Below are 22,559 nucleotides of genomic sequence, written 5' to 3'. Positions count from 1 at the left end.
TGTGTTTCTGATCTAATATATATAATTCTCTTACGTGGCTCCCAAATTTTGGCTGAANATAATATAATATAATATAATATAATATAATATAATATAATATAATATAATATAATATAATATAATATAATATAATATAATATAATATAATATAATATAATATAATATAATATAATATAATATAATATAATATAATATAATATAATATAATATAATATAATATAATATAATATAATATAATATAATATAATATAATATAATATAATATAATATAATATAATATAATATAATATAATATAATATAATATAATATAATATAATATAATATAATATAATATAATATAATATAATATAATATAATATAATATAATATAATATAATATAATATAATATAATATAATATAATATAATATAATATAATATAATATAATATAATATAATATAATATAATATAATATAATATAATATAATATAATATAATATAATATAATATAATATAATATAATATAATATAATATAATATAATATAATATAATATAATATAATATAATATAATATAATATAATATAATATAATATAATATAATATAATATAATATAATATAATATAATATAATATAATATAATATAATATAATATAATATAATATAATATAATATAATATAATATAATATAATATAATATAATATAATATAATATAATATAATATAATATAATATAATATAATATAATATAATATAATATAATATAATATAATATAATATAATATAATATAATATAATATAATATAATATAATATAATATAATATAATATAATATAATATAATATAATATAATATAATATAATATAATATAATATAATATAATATAATATAATATAATATAATATAATATAATATAATATAATATAATATAATATAATATAATATAATATAATATAATATAATATAATATAATATAATATAATATAATATAATATAATATAATATAATATAATATAATATAATATAATATAATATAATATAATATAATATAATATAATATAATATAATATAATATAATATAATATAATATAATATAATATAATATAATATAATATAATATAATATAATATAATATAATATAATATAATATAATATAATATAATATAATATAATATAATATAATATAATATAATATAATATAATATAATATAATATAATATAATATAATATAATATAATATAATATAATATAATATAATATAATATAATATAATATAATATAATATAATATAATATAATATAATATAATATAATATAATATAATATAATATAATATAATATAATATAATATAATATAATATAATATAATATAATATAATATAATATAATATAATATAATATAATATAATATAATATAATATAATATAATATAATATAATATAATATAATATAATATAATATAATATAATATAATATAATATATGTATGTGTTTGTGTGTGGGTGTGGGTGTGTATGAGTGTGTTACTGTGAATAACCGAAATTCGTGGTTGTTGCTTCCGGTGAATGCTGACAATCACATAGTCGCTTTGGTCAATGTCCGAAATATTTATTAGGTTTAGTTAAGTGATACTGTCCGGTATACATTTTCCTGGTATGCTCAACATCAATGTTTTTTTTAAAGGTCAAATGCCACTGCCCAGTACGCATTTAACCGGTATTCCGAACACTGATGTATCTCTTAATCTATCCTCTTTCCCGGATCTATTCCAGAATATCCCTAATCTTTCCCGGAAACAGGTAAGATAAAGTGCTTGTATAAACGTAACAAAAATTTTATCCCTCTTGTAACATAAAAGTTTATATATTTCACCGCCATGCGTGTTATGCATGCATTCATTTGGAATAAAGGGTGCTTTCACAATCTTCGCTGAAAACTTTATTCGTTTTTTCGTCGAATGTTCTTATAGTTGAAGGATCGATTTCGAACATGATAACATTGCAAATATATCTTGACATAGAAAGTTGCTTGTCTGAAATTGACTGCCCAATTTATTCAAGAATAAATAACGAAGGGAAGTGAATAAACTCTAAAAAGTATATTTCAATATATTGATAGAAAATTACATTGAAATAAAAAGATATATGCTGATAAGAAAAAATGATACAGTCAATTCATTAATAGAGGAAAAGAAGTTTTTATCGACAACCAATAAAGATAACTCAAAAAGAACATAGCAACTCAAATATGATAAAATTTTATACGTACTTCACATTTATTATGCGGCAATTATAAAAATGTAGGTGTTTGCTGCATTCAAATGACACGTTTTTTTTACCTTATTTCAAAATATATTCCTTCTAAAATAAGTAAATAAGAATTTCTTATTTTTTTAAAAAAATGTTAACTTTTAGAGTTTATCGTTGCATAATTAAAAATATTTACTACTTAAGTTTTGAATTGACTGAAGAGGGATAAACATGCATTTTTAAGGTAAGTCATTATAAAAATTTTAAAATAAAGGAAATGCATTATTTACAATAATTGATAGATAAATGTTTCGACAATTTTATATTTAAAAAAAAAAATCTTAAAATGTCTTAAGGTTCTTTTTACATAAATGTATAATTTGCAAAATTCATAATTTTATAAAATGCAAAAAGGGGTCAGGCCAGGCACTCGAAAAGGAAATATCTGCATATTGCCGGTTAGTTAGAGACAAAGGCATTCATTTAGTAATGTACCGGATACACGACAATTACCCGGTTTATGTCCAGATTTTCATTACCCCGTCCCAGCTAACATATTTCAACACACAGTACCCGGACCCGGGTAGTTTTGACGGGTATTCGTTACCGGTTAGCACTCTTTTATGCTGGACACAATCCTATAGAAATTCATAGTAAATTTAAAGGAAGTAATAAAAACATTGCTTCTCCTTAAACTGAAGCTCCCTATCAGTTTCTAAATCATTAATTATAAATGATGATTGAATAATAAATAAGAATGGAAAACAGATTTTATCAGCTGGTGTTCTTGAGAGAGAAAAACCATAATTTATTTTGATTTATTAAGCCATATTTTTAAAAAATAAAAGATATATAAAAAGAAAATCAATAAATAATATACACCCACTGATTTAATGCATAAAAAAAAAGGAATTGCGCATGTTTAAAACATTCAGAATTTCATTGATTTTGTAACTAATACGAAGCGAATATTGAGAAGGCATTTTTATTAACTATAAGGGTTGTTTTTGCAAAATACAGATTTGTTCTTTTGACTAAATTGTAATTAAAAAACAAAACTTGAATTGAAATAAAATCATGCTTTTCGGGGTCATTTTAGGAAAAGTATGGATCTGTTGGCGGGCCCTTCACCCCTTTAGTAGCATTAAAATTTAAATATGAGAAGCAATTTATGTTAATGCTGACAGATTAAAATAAGCATATGAATTTACAGGTTTCCACTCTTACCATGAGTTTTGGAAACCAGAAGTTGTTGTTATAAAATAATCAAAACAAAAACTAAAATTTTGCTTTATTATATTTTTACTACTATTTTCGCACTGGGAAGTACGATTGGGAAATATTGTCCCAATGGTAAAAACAATTGGGACAATGTGTCCCACCAAACGATATGTGCCAAAATTTCTAAATCGTATATTAAATAGGTACAATTATTATTTAATAAGAATAAACATATCTGTTAAACACAAAATATGGCAAAAATATAATTGTACTTACCTCAAAATACAGAGAATAAGTAAATTGAAACGAGATTTACTGACGTTGTCGCAAACAGAAATCAACCTTTATGAATATGAGAGTGTTGCCAAGTTCCTTAAGTTATATTTTTATTCCCCAATACCTAAAGAACCCTCAAAACATAAACACCCATGCATAATTGGGATTTGGTCCATAGAAAGAAGCTTAATATTTGGGACGTAAACATATCCCATTTGGGTCGAAAGGGAAATAATGTCTTACATGGACCTTTCGCAAAGTATTTATTCAATAAAATCAGTCTCTAAACAAAATATTTTATTATAAAATTTCAGAATATTTCGCTTTAAAAGCCCTGCTCTTTATTGCATAGAAGAAAACATTATTTGAAACTTTGGAGATATGAATTGATGTATTCATCAAATTAAATTAACAAGGAACAATTTAAATTTTCAAATTCTTTTTATTTTTACATGACTTAACAAGAAGCTCACTTAATCATATTTTCAGTTTAAGTTTATTCATGCAAAGCACATACACATCAGGCCCATTGAAGAAAAGCATGCATGAAATAAGCTACAGATAATCTTAAGGATTAAAAATTGTAAAATTTTTCTATTAATTTACAATTAATATGGTCTCAAAACCGTAAATAAAGAAACTCGAATGGACGTTGGAAATAGTTTAGCAGTTTTATGGTGCCGCCATCTATGCGTGAATTAGAGCATCGTATTCTAACTACCCATGGTCAGAAATTGGGGAGTGCAGAACACTGAAAACTATTCATGTGTTGAGGGGAATGGAGGAAACATTGAGGTGTCAAAGCTAAGACTTGAACTCCCGCTCTAATGGATTGACAGATTAGCCCTCTCGCCAGTAATATGTACCCATTTGTAAGGAACTACGTGGATTCATTAGGTAGACTTTGTCAATGCGATAAAATTCCGGTTGTTTAACCGTATTAGGTAAAAGCAGTTAAAAAACCATTTTTTCAGAGTTAAAGGCCATAACATCTTTATGGTTTTGTTTGAATATGGTAAAATAACAATTAAAATAATTGTTAGTTAACCATTTTTCTGAAAAATTTCGTGCAGTGCAGTTAATATGTTACAAACTATTTCAAATTGATTTATTAAAAAAAAAATGCTGTGAATTTTCGTCTCCTACGTCATTTGATTGAACTAACTAAAAACATGACTTACTATGTCTAGCTTTGCAAAGTCATAAGAAAACGATTTTGATGATGTTTTTATCACCGAAAAGCAATCAAAATATTTTTTTTTTCAGATGGCAGAAGGAATGAAGAGAGGATTGCCCTGGACATTCTCAGATGTTGATTTGGATGAGGAGGTCATGAATGCAGCTCGAAACCGTCGTTCTGATTCTAAGGAGAAGAGACACGATATCCTCCAGAAATTTATACAAATCATTTGCGGTATTCCTTTTTATTATACAACAATAGTGCGTATTTTAAGGCTCTATTCGAAAAAAAAATTTTTTTTACGAACGGTAAAAAGAATTGTTTAAAAGAATAGCGTTAAAAAGAAATTTTTTTACGAACAAACATTATAACTTTGAGCCAAATTAACTCACTGGATTGAGCCCTTGCCTCCAATCAAATAACCCAGGTTCGATTCTCACGGGTGGTTGGTTGATGCGTATTCTGTTCTTCGATCGCACCGACCACTGTGCTGACGTAAAATATCCTGAAGGGAAGACGGATCATGGGTTTGATTCACCTTGCTTTCGGTAGGCTTTGTGGTTTTCCTCCCCATGTAATGGAAATAAAGGTTACTTTCATTCGAAGGCTATTTTCTCTTAATACTTGATCCAGAAGCTCCCTTCTCTTATGGGTATTATTGTAAGGTTACGTAACTGATAGTTGAAAAATGTAATTGGTAATGCTATTTTCTCTTAATACTTGATCCAGAAGCTCCCCTCTCTTATGGGTATTATTGTAACGCTAAGTAACTGATAGTTGAAAAATGTAATTGGTAATGCTATTTTCTCTTAATACTTGATCCAGAAGCTCCCTTCTCTTATGGGTATTATTGTAAGGTTACGTAACTGATAGTTGAAAAATGTAATTGGGTAGGCTGTTCAACGCCGGTTATAAAATAAAATCTAACTTGATGTTTCTAACTAATTTTTACACGATATCTCATACATGCAATGAATATCTGTAATAATTGAGAAAATAAATATTTTATGAAATAATATAAAATGGAAATATAATTGCTTTAATATCTTATATGCTGATTTAGAAATTTAATTTTTTAATACCAAACCAAACAACTTACAAATTTTATTTATAGTTTGTTAACGGCCTTCTAAAAATCTCTAATACTTCTTAAATATTGAAAACTTTATTAATGCTTCTCTACAAATCTTCACCAATCTCTGAGAATGGTGATTGTTGTTGTTGTTGTTGTTAATTTACGTCGCACTAGAGCTGCACAATGGGCTATTGGCGACGGTCTGGGAAACATCCCTGAGGATGATCCGAAGACATGCCATCACAATTTTGATCCTCTGCGGAGGGGATGGCACCCCCGCTTCGGTAGCCCGACGACCTGCGCGCGAAGTCGAGCACTTTACGGTAGCACAGTTTAACGAGGACCAATACCGCACACCCTCGGTCCCTACGCAGGCTGATCCAAGTGGTCACCCACCCGCTCACTGATGAGAATGGTGATAGCGCCAGTGTTCGGAACATTTTGCCTTAAACGAATATGTTCCTTTTCCCCATAAATTTTGCTTTTTAGTATTTTGTTATTTCAATTACTGTTGTTTTGAAACTATTTAATTTAAAAGAAATATTATTCAAAAACATAGTTACAATCAAAACAAACGTGTGGATTCAGATAACTAGAGGAATACTAATTTGTAGACGTAGTCCTAACCCGCCATCCATTTTTATAATTGAGCTTACCAGATATAACGAATAAAAAATAATTAAATACTAAAAGCAGGGAATTTTGTTGTTGTTGATTAAATAGAGATATAAGTTTGTAAACATCACTGGACATCACTCTGTCTATGTTATAAATCGTAAGGGCCGTAGACATTGTTTTGAAGTAGGTAAGTGTTTTATTTACGTTGCACTAGAGCAGGGGTGGCGAACCTTAATACGCCAACGTGCCATTTTTTCTAAAAAATTGTTTAATGAGATCATAGACGTGCCGTCAAATAATTTTGACTTCGTGATTATTGGGAAAATAGTAATACTAAATACTATCAACTCGAAACTCTTTACTTACATTGAAAAAAAAAACATTTTGTCATGTCTTAAAACAACTTAAAGTAACATCAGTGTGACTTCTGTTGTTGCAGATTAGATGACAAATAACTTATATTAGGTTGTAAGATGCTAGTTTGAGCAGGACTGTCAATTTTTTTTGACGCTCGGTGGCTGAGCGGTAGCGCTGTCGTGCCACAGGTCCCTGGTTCGATTCTTGGGCCGGGCAAGGTTGACTCAGCCTTTCATCCTTTCAGTGGATAGATAAATGAGTACCAAGCATGCTTGGGAACTAAACACTGAGGGTTCCGCGTTCGGCTGACCACCTGACCGGAACATCTGCTCTTGCACCCCAGAAAACTGAGATGGGCACAGTAGGCCTTGGCCCTCTATCTGTCGCGCCACTGAGTTTAGTTTTTAGTTAATTTTTTTTGCTAGTTATCTATTATTAGCTTGTTTCTTATGGTTATTGCTTTTTTTAGCATTAATCGTTAATTTTTTTATTAATAATTGTTTATTATTTTGTTTTTGTGAATTTTAATTTAATTGTCACATATGCTTCATAGAGTAATAACATTTGTGTAATAACTATTCATAGTGTAATAACAATTGTGATCAGTGGCGTGCCTAAAATATTGTGTCTCGTGCCATAAATGGCACGCGTGCCATTGGTTCGCCATCCCTGCACTAGAGCTATACAATGAGCTATAGGTGACGGTCTGGGAAACACCACTGAGGAAGATCTGAAGACATGCCATCACAATTTCGATCATTTGTAAAGGAGATGGCTCCTTCGCTTTGGTATTACGACGACCTCCGCGATAAATCGAGCACTTTACGGTAGAACAATCTAACAAGAATGATACAGCGCAACCTTGGTCTGAACGCGAGCTTATCAAAGTGGTCCGCTTACTGACCGAAGCCAGTTAGGAAAACCCTGCTTTTACCATCAGTTCTTTACGGGCTTGCTGTTTTGTACATTCAACTTAACATAAAATAAATAAACTAAAGTTAAATTTTGATTTTGTCACTGAATAAAATTTGGAAACTTGAAATTACTAAAGTGTGTAGAAAAATATATAAGAATTACGATGGAATAAAAAGAAGTAACATTCAATAATTAGTTTCGGAAATATAACTGTTAAACTACACGCGGGTTGTTCTTTAGGCCTCAAATACAGAGTTAAACTGTTGAGACAGAGTTAAAATGCTATTCTGAAAGAGTCATATTTAATTATGAAAAAACACCGATTTTTTTTTCAAAATTTCTATTTGCTCGAAAGTTATTTCAATATTAAATGCCTTTTACGCGTTTTTTTTCTTTTTTTATTTAATTTGTCTTTCATTTTCTTTTGCTGCTCAAAATCTACGACCTTGGAACTTTGAAAATACAAAGTTGTTTTGAAAAATACGCAGAGATTATGATGATTAAAAAAAAATTACGATATGATTATTAAAAAAATAAAAGATTTCAATGTTCAAAAATTAATAACTCTTTGACTTGTGGTAAAAAAAAACATGTTAGTCAATCAACTAAGCACTGAAATGCAAGCGCTGAGTTGTGTTGATGTGAATTTAATGTGTTGGTAAGACCATTTAAAATTATACACTTAACAAGTGTTGCTTTTTCTTTATTTTTCGAAATTTCAATTTGCTCTAATTTTATCCCATTTTTAAGTGCTTTTTTGAGATTTTTTCTCTAAATAATAATTATAAAATCCATTGTGGTCTAAAAATATTTCTTTTTTGAAATTTTCGTTTCATAATTCCGTACAGGACTTAATTTCAAAAGTAACAACAAAAAAAAGAAAGAAACTGTAAAAAAACAAGAAAGGGATTAGATTTTGCGGGATATAAATTTTAATATTTAAATCGAAAATTTTTTAAAATCTAAAGATTGAAGAGAAATAAAAACAGTTCATCACGTTATCGTTATAGAAAGTTAACAAGTAAAATGACATCTCGTTTATTACTTCTTATTACGCAAAGCATTCTGAATTCCTAAGTTGAAATTTTTTTTTTCAAGAACAGTTGATTATTTTTGAAAGCTTACTTTCAATTCGTTACAATTAACGCATTAATAAAATGTGCTAATATGAAATTATAACAATTATATATCTTAAAAACAAAATTATTTTTCATCAGCCTTTAATACCAAATCACTGACGAATGCAAAGCAACCACTAAGTTTTTTTAGTGAAGCCTCTTAGTCTTAAAATTATTTGATAAAACGTAACAGTTTAATTTAACAATGGGTAATGCTAAATCAATGTGTAAAAAAAAATTTTTAGGAGTCTCTCCCGAAAAGAAAAATATTTTTCGGATCGGGAGCTATAATCCTCCCTTTAACCTGCCGTCATTTTAGGGTGCCAGCATAGACTTTTTTGAAGTTATAAAAGATTAGGTGGGTCGTAGACTCTTCGTGTAGTAAGTGGTGACTGACAGACGTTAAACCTGTCGGGTCATAAACAACAATAGTACCCTCTCTGCCTTAATGGCCGAACACAACAATAAGTTATAAGAGAGGCACACACACACATGAAAAAGGTCTCTTTTTTATTTTTATGAATATTTGAGCTATTTAACAAGTAGTCAAGATGCCAATAAAAACTATCCAATACATTTTAAAAGCACATAAAATATTCCATTGAAACGCATGTCCTAATCAACTTTGTACCTGAACGTAAGACACGATTCCGAACAGGTCATAGATAGCAACATCACTGATAGTGGTTAGTGAGCGGATGGGTGACCACTTTGATCAGCCTGTGAAAGGAGCGAGGGTGTGCGTTATCGAGCCTCGTTAAACTTTTCTCTTCGAGTGCAGTTAGTCTGTCCACGTCTTCAGCAGAGGATCAAAATTTTGATGGCATGTCTTCGCATCATCCCCAGGAATGTTTCACCGACCACCGCCATCACCCATAGTCCATTGTGCAGCTCTAATGTGACGTAAATAAAGAGCTACTAGTACTTAATCTGCTCTTGCTTCTTTCAGAAGACGAATCCATAAAGCTGTATGTGAATGTTGATTTCTTGATGAGGTTCTTGAGAGGTGGGAAATTCATCTGTGAGAGGGCACTCAGGAGACTGAAGGTATACTACCACACGAAACGCTCACATCCGGAAATTTTTCAAGACTTTCTACCGAGCTGTACTCTGCTTGCCCAGTCTCTGAATCACCTCTCAGTCTTTCCCTTCAGAGCCATCAGCGACAATTCTATAATACTAATTCATAAAGTGGGTAAGTTAACACTTTTTGATATTTTTTCTGAATAGTTTGCAAAACCTATAAGTGCTTTGAGAGATTACTTTAAAAAATTTAGATTTTATTTTATAATTTTATAACCGTCGTTGAACAGCCGACCCAATATTTGAGTTTACGACTACTAAAGTTCAACTCCTTAGCCTTGTAATTTTGAACCCAATCCAGAAGGCAAGGGAACTTCTGGATCAAGTATTGGGAGAAATTTGCCTACGTGGAGGACTTTTTGATGGAACTAACCCGCATTAGCGCTACATGGAGAGGAAGACCGCGCGAACCTCCCACGGTTAGCTAGACGGCAAGGGTACTCTAACCCTTGGTCCGTCTACCACTGAGGATATTTCACGTCAGCACTGCCGTGCTTCTGAAATTGAAAATTTGAGATAGTCAATTTGTAACAATGATCTCCAGGGATCATTTATCCGAAGAACTGTGATGGAGATCTATTAGAGCACTAGAGGCAGATCTATTAGATGGAGATCTATTAGAGCACTAGAGGCAGGACAAAGTCGGATGGAAATGGTCTGATGGCTAAATGTGAGTCCTTCTGTGACTCACAGATTTTGGCAACAATTTCTAACCACAGGTTCGGCGTCCAGAATGTTCAGCCAAGGACGGCTAAGTTGTACGGCAAAGGGCGATGACCGATATTTATCGTTACGCGCACGAGGGAATAGAACCGCAACTCCAAATCAACTCAACTCCGAGTTAAATCCTCTCTTAGTGCAGCTACCTGGACATTGATACCGACGTCTACAGGTTGTAAAAGGTTTCGGGAACGTGGTTTGTCCACTATTCGACCAGCCATTTGCGTGCCAATCTCCATGGAAGAGAATGTTTGAGGTTGGCGCTGCAACCTGAATCACTAGTCAGCAGTTCACTGGACGGCTGACTATTGGAGAACTGATCTCCTCACAGATCATACCATGTTTAGCCTTCAGAGCGATACTAGGCGCTGCTTGATTTCTCGTACACCTCTGTATTGCTGCTTTAGGTGATCGTACTCCATGCTAAAAGTTCCATTTCAAACAGACACATCTGATTTATTTATTTCACACATATGCTAATTTCTGTAACACCTTAACCGATTGGTTAATTCTTTCTACGCTATTTTATACATTATTATGCGCACTATAATGTATGCCAGTTACATTAAATTCTATGCGTAACTTTTTGAGTTATGGTTACTTTTGTGTTTTTATTCCTAATTTATTACAACATGTATTGCTAGAGCCGTAGTGGCTCAGGGTATATAGCGTACGCCTTCGAATGAGGTGCACCAGGCTCGAATCCCAGAGATGGCTGGTCGATACGAATTTAGCATTCGGCTCGCGCCGACCACAGTGCTGATCTAAAAATATTCTCATTGGTAGACGGATCATGGGTTAGAGGGCCCTTGCCACCAGGCTACCGTGAGAGGTCTTCGTGATTTTCCTCAAATGCTGGTTAATTCCATCAAAAAGTTCCCCACGAAGGCAAATTTCTCTCACTACTAGATCCAGGAATTCCCTTGTCTTCTGGATTGGGTTCAAAATTACAAGGCTACGGAATTGAATATTAGTAGTCGTAAGCCCAAAAGTTGATTCGACTGTTCAACCTAGGTTATTAAAAAAAAATCTGTATTGCTAGAGGTCCTACTTTTTGCTAGAGGAGTTCTGCGCCCGAAGCCAATACAAGTACAAGTGAAAAAATTAACTAATTTTTGTCACACTTGAAACATAATCCGCTTCCGCTATGAACTTCCGAAATCCCCCTTCCCACTGTCTTACAAAAATGTCTTACTTACTCCTTTTAATTTGAGGATTGAGAAAAATTAAACGACTCCAGAAAAAGTGAGATTTTTATTTTTTACTAATATATGTTAATTCAATGCCTGATTTTTCTTTCAATGTGATTAATAATTTATGGTTAATATATTTCTTACTTTTATTAAAAAGGTAAATTTGATCCAAATGTTGCAACTTTCGAAGAACTCATGCGTTTGGATTATTTAGTGTTGGAGTCTCTACTGCAAAATCCGGTGACTCAATTGTGTGGGGTGACGCTTCTCATCGATTTCTTAGGTTTTTCTATGCTTCAGACCACTCAATTCACTCCACGGAGAATGGAAACAATCTTCGAATTATATCATGTAATTATTCTTTTCATTTTATTCATTTCTGAATTCAGGGAGTTTTTTTCTTTTTTCTTTTTTAAACTTACTGAAGGTAATAATGATATTTTACAAGTGTATTCAACTGCAAATAATTTCAATGAATAAATGTGTTCCGCAGCAGGCGTCCAAGCTTCAACAATAATTTAACTCACCATTGAGTCGTTAACTCTACTTTTTGAGTCTCTGTTGCCAAGGAAAATAAAAAAGTCATACGTTAAGTGCCTTACACTTAAAGCAATGCGATGATAAATATTATCTTGCCGTGGAGAATCATCTGGGCTTTAGAATAACAGATAAATAACTTAAATATTTTAAAAGTTATTCAACTTTTTTTTAAAAATCGCCAATTTGGCGATATTTTTCCACCTAGAGGAAAATTATCAAAATCACTGCCTTATTCTCAGTTTTGGTAATTTTTTATGATTCCAGGTAATGCAGCAGTGGAGTAAGTTTTTAAATATTAAAAAATTAAACCACAACAATTTTATTTTCACAAAATTGTGGTTTTTCTCTATATAGACGTTTTGCGTCATTTTTAAAATAAGCATATAAGACAGCGCTCGTTTTCGATAGGCTAAACTTGACCTAGCATTCACGAGTAACAGTTGCAAACTCACAGCTATCATTAAAATAGTATTTCGCAAAAAAGCCTCATTTCATACTACGGCTGAGTATTCGAGAAACAACCTTAAACATAACTATAATTTTACGTGATGAAAAAAAATCAACTAAAAAGTACTATCAACAATCGAAATGAAAATTATATTCATGCTTGGAAGGGGAAGAGGAAATGTGACATCATATATTCTAGTTAAAATAAAAAAAAACATTGAAAGTCTGCTGCATAGTAATATTAATTATTTTGATATTTTATTTCCATATTTGTGCAAATTAGAACTCGTTGAATTGAATTTGTCACATTCAGCACAATTAAGTTCCACACCTTCCATTCTATATTGCTGACAACAAAGAACATAAAATATATAACAAGTAGTTTAAATACTCGCATGTATGCGTTAGAAAGGAATGTTTATAATATCATAAAAAAAGTAGCCAATCGACCCAAGGGGCGAATGAAAAAAATCCCCAATATCCTCAACATATTTACCTTCCTTCCCTATTTTTTCATTCTCTCCCCAACGCTAAGTTTTTAACATTATGAAACAGTCCTCCCCCTAGCCGCTTGTCACCATGCTCTTGAAGCATAAGTGGCTGTCGGTATTATGGTTTTGTATATGGTAGTTTCTTTAGGTGAAGTGGCATATGTGAGTAATTTCTACAGTCCAAGTACTGGTTGGAATTTGGGCACTGAGGTAACACACTGTGGACAGCTGACATTTTGGTAGCTAATATTGTTTTCTACAGAAGGAAGAACTTTTGTATTTATGCTATAATTGTGAAACTATTCTTGGTAGTTGCAGAAATTTTATTTTTCTCGAGTAAAAAAAATGGTACATTGAGATGTCTTTCGTATTGTTTTTGCTCTTTTCCGTCTTGATATATAGGCTTTTAGCCTTGTTCCTCAGGTGGCAAGAAATTGAGAAATAAAGTGAGTTCCATATGAATTATTTGCAAATGAAATTAGTATAGAGGGTTGAATAAGGCTTAAGTCAAGTCGGGACCGAATCCCGGTTTTACCATCTTGTCGTCGGTCAAAAATGTTTAAAGAGATCTATGCAATTGGAAGTACTGTTTGGGGTAAAAGATATGATTACCCTGCAGACGGGATAAGATGATGAGAACCATTGCCCCCCTTCATGTAAGTTTATGCTGGATCCACTGCATTGGAGGAAAAAAAATAACTACATTTAAGGTTAAGCGAAGGTTTTACGGAAACCAGCTGACAAAATTTACTGTGGGCTCTGTACTCAACGTAGAAAAAGCCCTATTTTCATATTTTTGAGAAATTTCGAAGTTTTTTCTGAAAGAAAATTGAGAGAATTTTTTAGATTTATGTAAAAACTCTATTTCTTATTTTATTTTAGAAAGCACTCTATATTTTGTAAGGGATTTTGGTCGGGCCCCAATCAGTCCCCTTTCACAGCAAAGAATTTAGGAAGGATAAGTCTTCGAATACGTAACTTAAGTGGAGAATCATCCAGTTTGGTTCAGATAAACAGACTCCTAATTAGCAGAACATCATATATACTAAAATTCAGCGCATGCGCATAATAAGTAAAGTGTCAGTCAGGAGGTACGTCACCTGTGTACCGGTTGTTGAAGAACATTACATGTATGTTTGCGTACGCTGTCTCCCGGGTAAAACATTTTATTCTTTCTATGTCAAAATGCGTTAACAGATTTAATCAACATGGATAATATAAATGTATTCTCAAAGAAATATCTTAATTAATAAAACAGTATTCTTTATCAATAGATTGAAAATGTAAAACAAACCATCAACAAATAAAAGGAGAAAACTTTTCTTCTCCCCCCCCAACCGCAGTAGTGGTTGGGTGGACCCGTTTCAAGAACCTCTGATGTTGTAACCCTAAATGTTGTTTTCTCCTTCATACACAGGGACCGCACCTAACCTTGATTTACATTTTGGTTATGGAAGTTTGACTTCCTCCCCTATGTATATTCTTTGATTAGAGTACAGCCTTGACAACATCACATGTAAATTGCATACATATTTTTTTTAAAAAATTGTCATGTAGAATTGAAATGCCAGCTAATTTTTCACTGAAATTCTAGCATTTCTAAATTTCCCATAGTGTTATGAGTACTCGGTCTTACACTGGCGTAAGACTACCTTGACATTTGATTTTTTCTGGAAAAGAATCATTTATTACATGAAGGACTTTTTAGGAATCATATATAGTACACGACTAAACAATGAATTTAAAATAATACAAAATTTGACAGTTTCAGGTCGAACAGTTGAACTCCAACTGGGTTTTGAATCTTGGTTGTTGTTGTCAGTTGTTATTGTTGTTGTCGGTTGTTATTGATGCGGTCGTTGGTCATTAAGGCAATAGGTGCGATTGTTCTTGTTTTCTAGTTGCTCCATTTATGACCAAGAATTCAACTTCTGCCGCACCCATACGTCACATACAACCCATTCATTTATCCGCAAATCGTAATTTTGACCATGATCAATCAATTTACAATTCTGTACACTCAGAGGTATAATTTCTTATGGTTACATGGAGGACTTTGTAACTCGAGAGATTTAACGTGCATCAGTCCCCATTTACAACACGGAGAGTCTTCGACTGACTGAATTCGAGCTCCCGTTCTCACAAACATGAGTCCAGCTCCTTTGCCAACTAGGCTAGTTACACTCCAGTTCCCCCCAACTTATTGAATCGTGTTTGTGTTGCAACTAAGTTGATTGGCGGGAACAATTTTGCTGATGCTTCGCTTTGATTTCCATAAAAATGCTAATCCCGTAAAAAAACATTATATCTCTTTGTTTCGTACATATGTTTATTTTTTATGCCGTTTAACCCTTTCTAAAGCCGTGGTAAGTATAGTTACTACCAATTTTTAAAGTCTACGGTGAACTTTCTTACCACTTTTTATTTAGGTTTCTATTTGTTATTAACTTTAGCTTTCTTAAAGTACATTGAAATAAAATTGGCAACTATTGTTAGTTTAAGAAAACGAACAAAAATTATAAAATACATAATTCCTTTTGAAGATTGTAGCATTTATGAAATTTATTTTATAAAAAAAAAAAGTCTGTAAGTTCCTAATAGGTCGTGTTAAATATACTTACCAAAAAAATGACATTTTTATAAACTAAATGATTTTTTTTCTTCTTATATCAATTACTATTCTTATAACAATTTCAATTCCAAAAGCACTTTAATTTACATTTAATGGAAATAAATGGCCCATTAAAGTATTAATTTAAATGTAAGTCCTTTGACAATTTCAAAGTCTGTTTTAATTTTGTTTCTTTTTTTTTTAGAGTTTTAACACGCTGCGTATAGTAAATGTGCACATCGTTAATGCTCCTGGAATAGCTCACTCTTTCTTTGACATTTTGAAGAGTCGCATCATGAGTCGGAAAATGAAAAACAGGGTAAGTATACAAATTGTGTAATTTTTTTATGAAATTGATATTTGAATAATATCTAACAGCCCAGACACAAGACTTAATTTTTTTTTAAAAAAAGGGTGCCAAAAATTCACTAATATTGAAAATGCTTAAGTGAATTTTGTTCTTCAACTGAATAGATTTTAAGAAAAATATTATAAAAGTATGCAGATGAAGTACTACAAATAAATTATCAAATGCGAAAAAAATTAGCATAGAATATGTAACAGTCGATTATTAGAAACAAAATTTTACACCGCAATTAATAATATTTTTACCATGATTGAACATATACTTACATGTATACTCTTATAATAGATAAGTTCCCTGACTTGGAGTTTTCAGAGTTCGTTCCAAAGTATTTAAACACAGCCGTTCGAAAACTGGCAGAAAAGTTTAATCAGTTTTAATTTAAAGGGAAGAGTTGAGATATGCTATCCTTCTGTTTTGGTGTAAGAAAAGAAATTGTGTTGAAGTAAAATATTTTGTAAAATTTTTGTAAATTATTTGAACAAAATATTTATCACCGCCGCATGGACTATATTATTCGTTATACTTTTTTCATCGAAATAAAAATTCATATGAAATATCCATATTAAAATTAGGAATCTGATTTGGTGCATTTTAAGCAACGTGACAGAAGCAAATCCTATAAAAAATTTATTTACATTTCTAAAACTCGGGAATTGTATTTCATTATTCGTTGAGATTTTAACTTTTATTGTTGTATTTTTATTTTTCTGATAGAATTATTTAAAATACTAGTGGGCTGCGCCCCCTGCTTGCTAACGCTCGCCAACCCCCGAAAATTGCCACGCAATCTTATATGGTTTGCGAAGCAAACCAAGCTCGCTTCGCTCGTTACTAACTTAGGTACATTGCAAATGCACAAAATTCTAAGAATTTAAAACAATCATTCAAATCCATATAACAACTTTTTTTTTTTTTAAATTACATCTTCTTTTTAGTAAATACTAAGTCATTAAGATAAATTTGAATTCAAATAAATGACATGTAATTCGTTAAACCTTCACATTTGGTGAGAATGCTCTCTCTGGTTATTTCAGTTTTCGTTCTTAAAAACGCTATATGTTGAGCCACCTCAACTAGATTTGGCATGTGATATTTTTAGCGGCAATCATTGGTCGATTTTCTAGCGTTGCCAATCGGAGAGTAGTAATGAAGCTTTTTTTTGTCGCCGTGTAAGAGAAATATATATATATATATATAGATATAGATATAGATTGCTAAAAGAAGAACTATTAAATAAAGAATAATGACATCATTAGGAAATAAGTTGGATAGTTAGAAAAGTCAGTTGTCAAATACTTTTTAAAAATTAAAGGAATTTGAAAAGGGCTCCAAAAGCTCCATGTCGCGGAACTTAACACATTGTTTTTTCATTGTTTAAGCATCAACTCCCCATTTTTTAATTAATTTTTAACAGATATTCCAAAAAATCTAAGAATGCACTTAAAGGAGTGCAATTTTATACTTTTAATCAAACCTTTTTTTATTTAAAAAAAAATACGTTGTACAGTTAAAACATTTCAGTAAAATTAACGATCGCTGTCCAATAATCAAAGAAAGTCAAATCTATGAAATAAAATATACTGTAAAAAATCCCATAATATTTACATTTCTAAACAGCAGGTTTGTTGTGAGAAACCGTAAAACTTACGGTGTAAAACCGTAGTCTCAAATATTTTTACCGTACAAAAACATGCTTTTTTCCGTAAAAGTAGAAAAGTATTTTCGTTGTTAGAACTATTACTTAAAATACAAGTTTTCTCTGTTAAAATTAAGGAAAAAATAATTGTAATTATAGCATATTTTTACTATATAGGGACAAGTTTCCTCAGTGAAAATTACGAAGTAAAATTGTATTTATGCCACTGCAGTGTGGCTTACTTATGCCGAGAGCAGAATTCGTAGCTACCTATCATAGCTGGGATTCAAACCTGGGGCACCGCAGTGAGAGGCGAGCACTCTGTCACCTTGAGCCACCGTGGCTCTAATGTTTTACTATGAAAAAAAGTCTGAAATTGCCTTTACCATAAAAATCTTATGTATCGAAATCATATTTAAGTACAAATATTTCAAAACTGTAGTGTCATGCAAGTATATAAAATTATCGTAAATTATTTGAGAAAAGATAAAATTATCACACAGTAAGCAAAACTGTATAGCATAAACTAGAATTTAAATTGACGGTATTAAGCCGTTAATGATTAGTATGAAAAAAAATTTAAAGCATTTTTTCAACAAAACAGCTATAAGCCGTTAAATATGGGGAGAAAGATCCGAAAAATATGGGTATTATTTGCAATGCAGTTGAACGTATTAGTTTCAACGGTGTGTGTGAACATTCTCCTTAATTGAATTTTTTTTTTTTAGTTAGTTTCAAAAAGGTGCTCTAAAAACGTCTGCTAGTTGACTTTTTGTTAGCTTTTTACTTTTGTGTTTTCATCGTTTCATGAACTGCCTGGAAACTCTAATCAATAACCGAGTAGTTCCTAAAGAAATATTAACCTTGTCTATTTATTGCATTTGTATTCCAATATTTTAAATTTTTTTTAACATAAATTCAAAAGAATTTTACTGCTGACGGACAATGCGCAAAATAAAAAACAGACCACCCCGCAGTAACTTTTGTTTTAATGATGGGTTCTTCACGTTCTAGAACTCAGTCTTAATAATTCGAAGGAGTAACCCTAAATATGCTAATTAATTAGTGCAAACGATATTTTAAGTTACGAAGTCTGGCGCAAAAACGCACTTGTAATAACAAATTACATACCTACAAAACATACTGAATAAACATACCTGTTTTGACACAGATTTGGATTTCTGACTCCCAAAATAAAGGATAGTCGCAATCTGGGGAATCCCTATAGTTTGGTCAGGAGAGCCGTCCAAAGTTTGGTATGCCAATTTTACCTTTCGCGTATTACGCTATATCTAGAGAACTTTTTAGGAGAATTCAAAACTTCTTGCTCACAATTATAAAATTCAATTATTCGAAAATAAGTAAATCTATGCAAAAACCAAAACTTTTCATAAATATTTATTCTTTTTTTATTATTTTGCACAATATTAAAAAATTTTCAATTCAAAGGCATACGATTTTTTACATCATTTTAAAGAATAGAAAAAACAATGGTAAACTACAAATTTGAGTAGTTCCTGAGAAATCAAGTATTTGAAATACGATTTTTTTGGAAATTCAATTTCTCAGAAACTATTCGACCGATTTCACTCCAATTTTTTTTTTTATTTCACCATGTAAAATTATGTTTTTTAAAATGATGTAAAAAATTCTTTACCTTGAAATTTTTTTTCGATCAATATTATGTAAAATAATTATCAGCTGAAAATTATCTTTGCATAAAATTATCTTTGGATAAATGTATCTTATAATTGAAAGTAAAAAGCATTTAATTATTTTAAAAACTTCTCGAGATGTAGCGAAATACGAAAAAGTAAAATTAATATTAAGGGGTCCAAACTTTGGACCACTCTCCTGACCAAGCTATTGAATCATATTTCCCAGATTGCGGTCACCCCTATTATGTCTAAAAATATTTTTAAGAAATATCGGCTCAAGAAAAAGCATGAATAAAAGAAACAAAACTTATAACGAGATAAATTGAAATTAAAAGCACGAGATTTGATGGAACAACAGATAGCTGTTGATTTTTTAGAAGATAGTTTTTGTTCTTAAATTTAACGTTTATACTAACCTGTTACGGGTTTTTCTACATTTTTTCGCAAGATTATTACTAAGCCGTTACTGGTACTTTAATCTTGTTACTGTATTTGTTGTTGTGAAATAAAGGTGTCTTTTTTTTCTTTTTTTTTTTATAAAACGAGGAACTGTTTCTTAATATAGCTTGATACGTTACACCCCACTATATTTCGGGGGTCAGAAATCTAGATCCAACGAAAAGAGGTGTGTTTATTCAGAGAAAGTACCTTTTTGAGTCTGATTTCGTAACTTAAAGTATCGTCTACAACACTAATCAATCACCATATTTGAAGTCACCTTCTCGAGCCATTAAGATTCCTAGAAGGCGGAGATTCGATCATCAGTTCAAAAGCTATTCAGGTTGGCCCGTTTCTTTTTGGCACACTCTGCGTCTGGTCTCGCGACTCATTTGCTTACTTGTTAAATAAATTGAATATGATACTGAACAATCGATTTCATTAATCAAGCAATTTTATATTTCTGTAGGTCTTTATTCACTCCTGCGAAGATAATTGGACGTCTCTGCACTCTCATTTCCCGCCCGAAGTTTTACCGGAAGAATTCTCGGGACATTTAAAATCCTCTGAGTTAGTTTGTGTATACGATTTGATCAATCATAATGAAGACTACTTCCTGGAGCAGCTCATCTAAATTTTCTCCGAATCAATATATGGTTGGGGTTTCGCTTAAGAGATTTTTTAAGAGATCTTTTTAACTACTCGGTAAGATTTTAATCAGTCTTGGTTTATAACATTGTTTGACTTTGAGTAGCGTATAGTGGTAAATAAACAGGCTCATTCAATTACCTCTTCAATTAATTAATTTATTTATTTCAATGTGAGATGAAAAATAATATGAGAGAAAACGCATACATTTTTCGGACACACAAGAGCTGTTTTCGGCATTAAATACAGTCTTAGCATCTTCATATTAACAGAATTTAAATTCAAACTTTGAACAGAAACTTCAAAAACAGTTTTTCTGTAGATAACGTAGCATTAAGATGCAAAATTCAAACAGAAACTTCGAAAAAAAGTTTTAACAGGACAATGCAGAATTAAGATGCAACATTCGAGCTGAAACATCAAAAACGTTTTTGCGTGGAAAATGTAGAATTGAGAGGAAACAATCAAACAGAAACCTCAAAAAAGTTGTTTGGTAGATAATATAGAATTTAAATGCAAAATTCAAACAAAAGATCTTATGTAGAAAATGTGGGATTAAGAAGCAACATTTGAACAAAAACTTCGAAAAACGTTTTTATGTGACAATATAGAATTAAGCTGCAACATTCGAGCAGAAACATAAAAAAGTTTTTATGTAGAAAATGTGAAATTAAGAGCAACATTCGAGCAGAAACTTTGAAAAAATTTAATATGCAGATTATTTAGTTATCCGTCTGGTTAATAATGAATAACTGCATCGCTTCGTTTCTTCAGCTACACAATTAATGAAAATTGGCTGAATCAATCTCAGATGTTGGGAAGACTCAGCTCAAAGTTTTGAAAAGCAGAAAACAAACGAATCATTGTTTGAAACAGATTCGGAAATCAGAATCAGTGAGAGTGAATATGAGTTGGTTGCAGAAAAGCGATTAAAAAAGAAGAACCACTTTGAGTGAGAAGAGAAACATAGAGTGTATAATCCGCTTGGTTATACAAAGTTCAGTCCCATCAATGTGACCACCAGTCAAAAGTCTAAATAACACCACCTTTCTCTAAACAGACCACTACGAAACATGTGAAAAGAGAATTAATTAGGTTCTTATATGGATGAAGGTCTTGAAGGTGAAGGACTGAGATGAAGAAGTGATTCTGACTCCAGTGCTATATCCAGCTGCATTAGGCTACGTGGTTGACTATTCATGGAATGATCAACTTGATCAAGGTAGTCCACGAGATTCTCAATTAAGTTTAAACCCCAGGAGTTAGATCCCCTTCGAACTGCTTACCTACACAGTGAGCTGTATGAGGATTCGCATTATTCTGCTGGTAGATGCTATCATCCTGAGGAAAAACAATTCGTATGTAAGATTGGACTTGACCTGCACGGACAGATGCGCACTTCTGTTGAGACATCTAGCCTTCCACAATGATGAGTGCACCTAAAGAATGCCACGAAAAACACTCCCCAGACATATTTGCTTCTTAAATACCCATATGGACTAGAGGCACATTATTCAATATGTGTTTTTTTAATTCTTAATAGAGATTAAGACAAAGCTAGAAATAACAGTCGAATATATATAAAAAAAACGATTTATGTATAAGAGTATAGTTTTGTATGAATGTTTTACGCATAAAAGAGTTGTTTAGTGCTTTTACTTATTTATAATTTTGAAATCGCTTTATTGATAAACGACGTCTTATGTTTAAGTTAAATTAAAAATCGAGTGAATTGAATAT

General features: G+C 31.1%; 1 protein-coding gene across 1 annotated transcript; it reads left to right on the top strand.

Annotated features, from left to right (window-relative positions):
• The first annotated feature begins 2,242 nt into the window (after positions 1 to 2,242).
• Positions 2,243 to 22,473, top strand: LOC107446969 (alpha-tocopherol transfer protein-like). Its single transcript, XM_016061761.4, has 6 exons — positions 2,243 to 2,471; positions 4,991 to 5,138; positions 9,937 to 10,182; positions 12,141 to 12,334; positions 16,278 to 16,391; positions 20,641 to 22,473. Exons 2-6 carry the CDS (start codon positions 4,991 to 4,993, stop codon positions 20,803 to 20,805), a joined length of 867 nt encoding a protein of 288 aa, XP_015917247.2. The 5' UTR covers positions 2,243 to 2,471; the 3' UTR covers positions 20,806 to 22,473.
• The last annotated feature ends 86 nt before the right edge of the window (positions 22,474 to 22,559 follow it).

Source organism: Parasteatoda tepidariorum, chromosome 9 (assembly GCF_043381705.1).
Source record: "Parasteatoda tepidariorum isolate YZ-2023 chromosome 9, CAS_Ptep_4.0, whole genome shotgun sequence".
Taxonomy (NCBI): Eukaryota; Metazoa; Arthropoda; class Arachnida; order Araneae; family Theridiidae; genus Parasteatoda; species Parasteatoda tepidariorum.
Note: the sequence above shows the minus strand (reverse complement) of the source record. Positions and strands in the feature narration are given on the sequence as shown.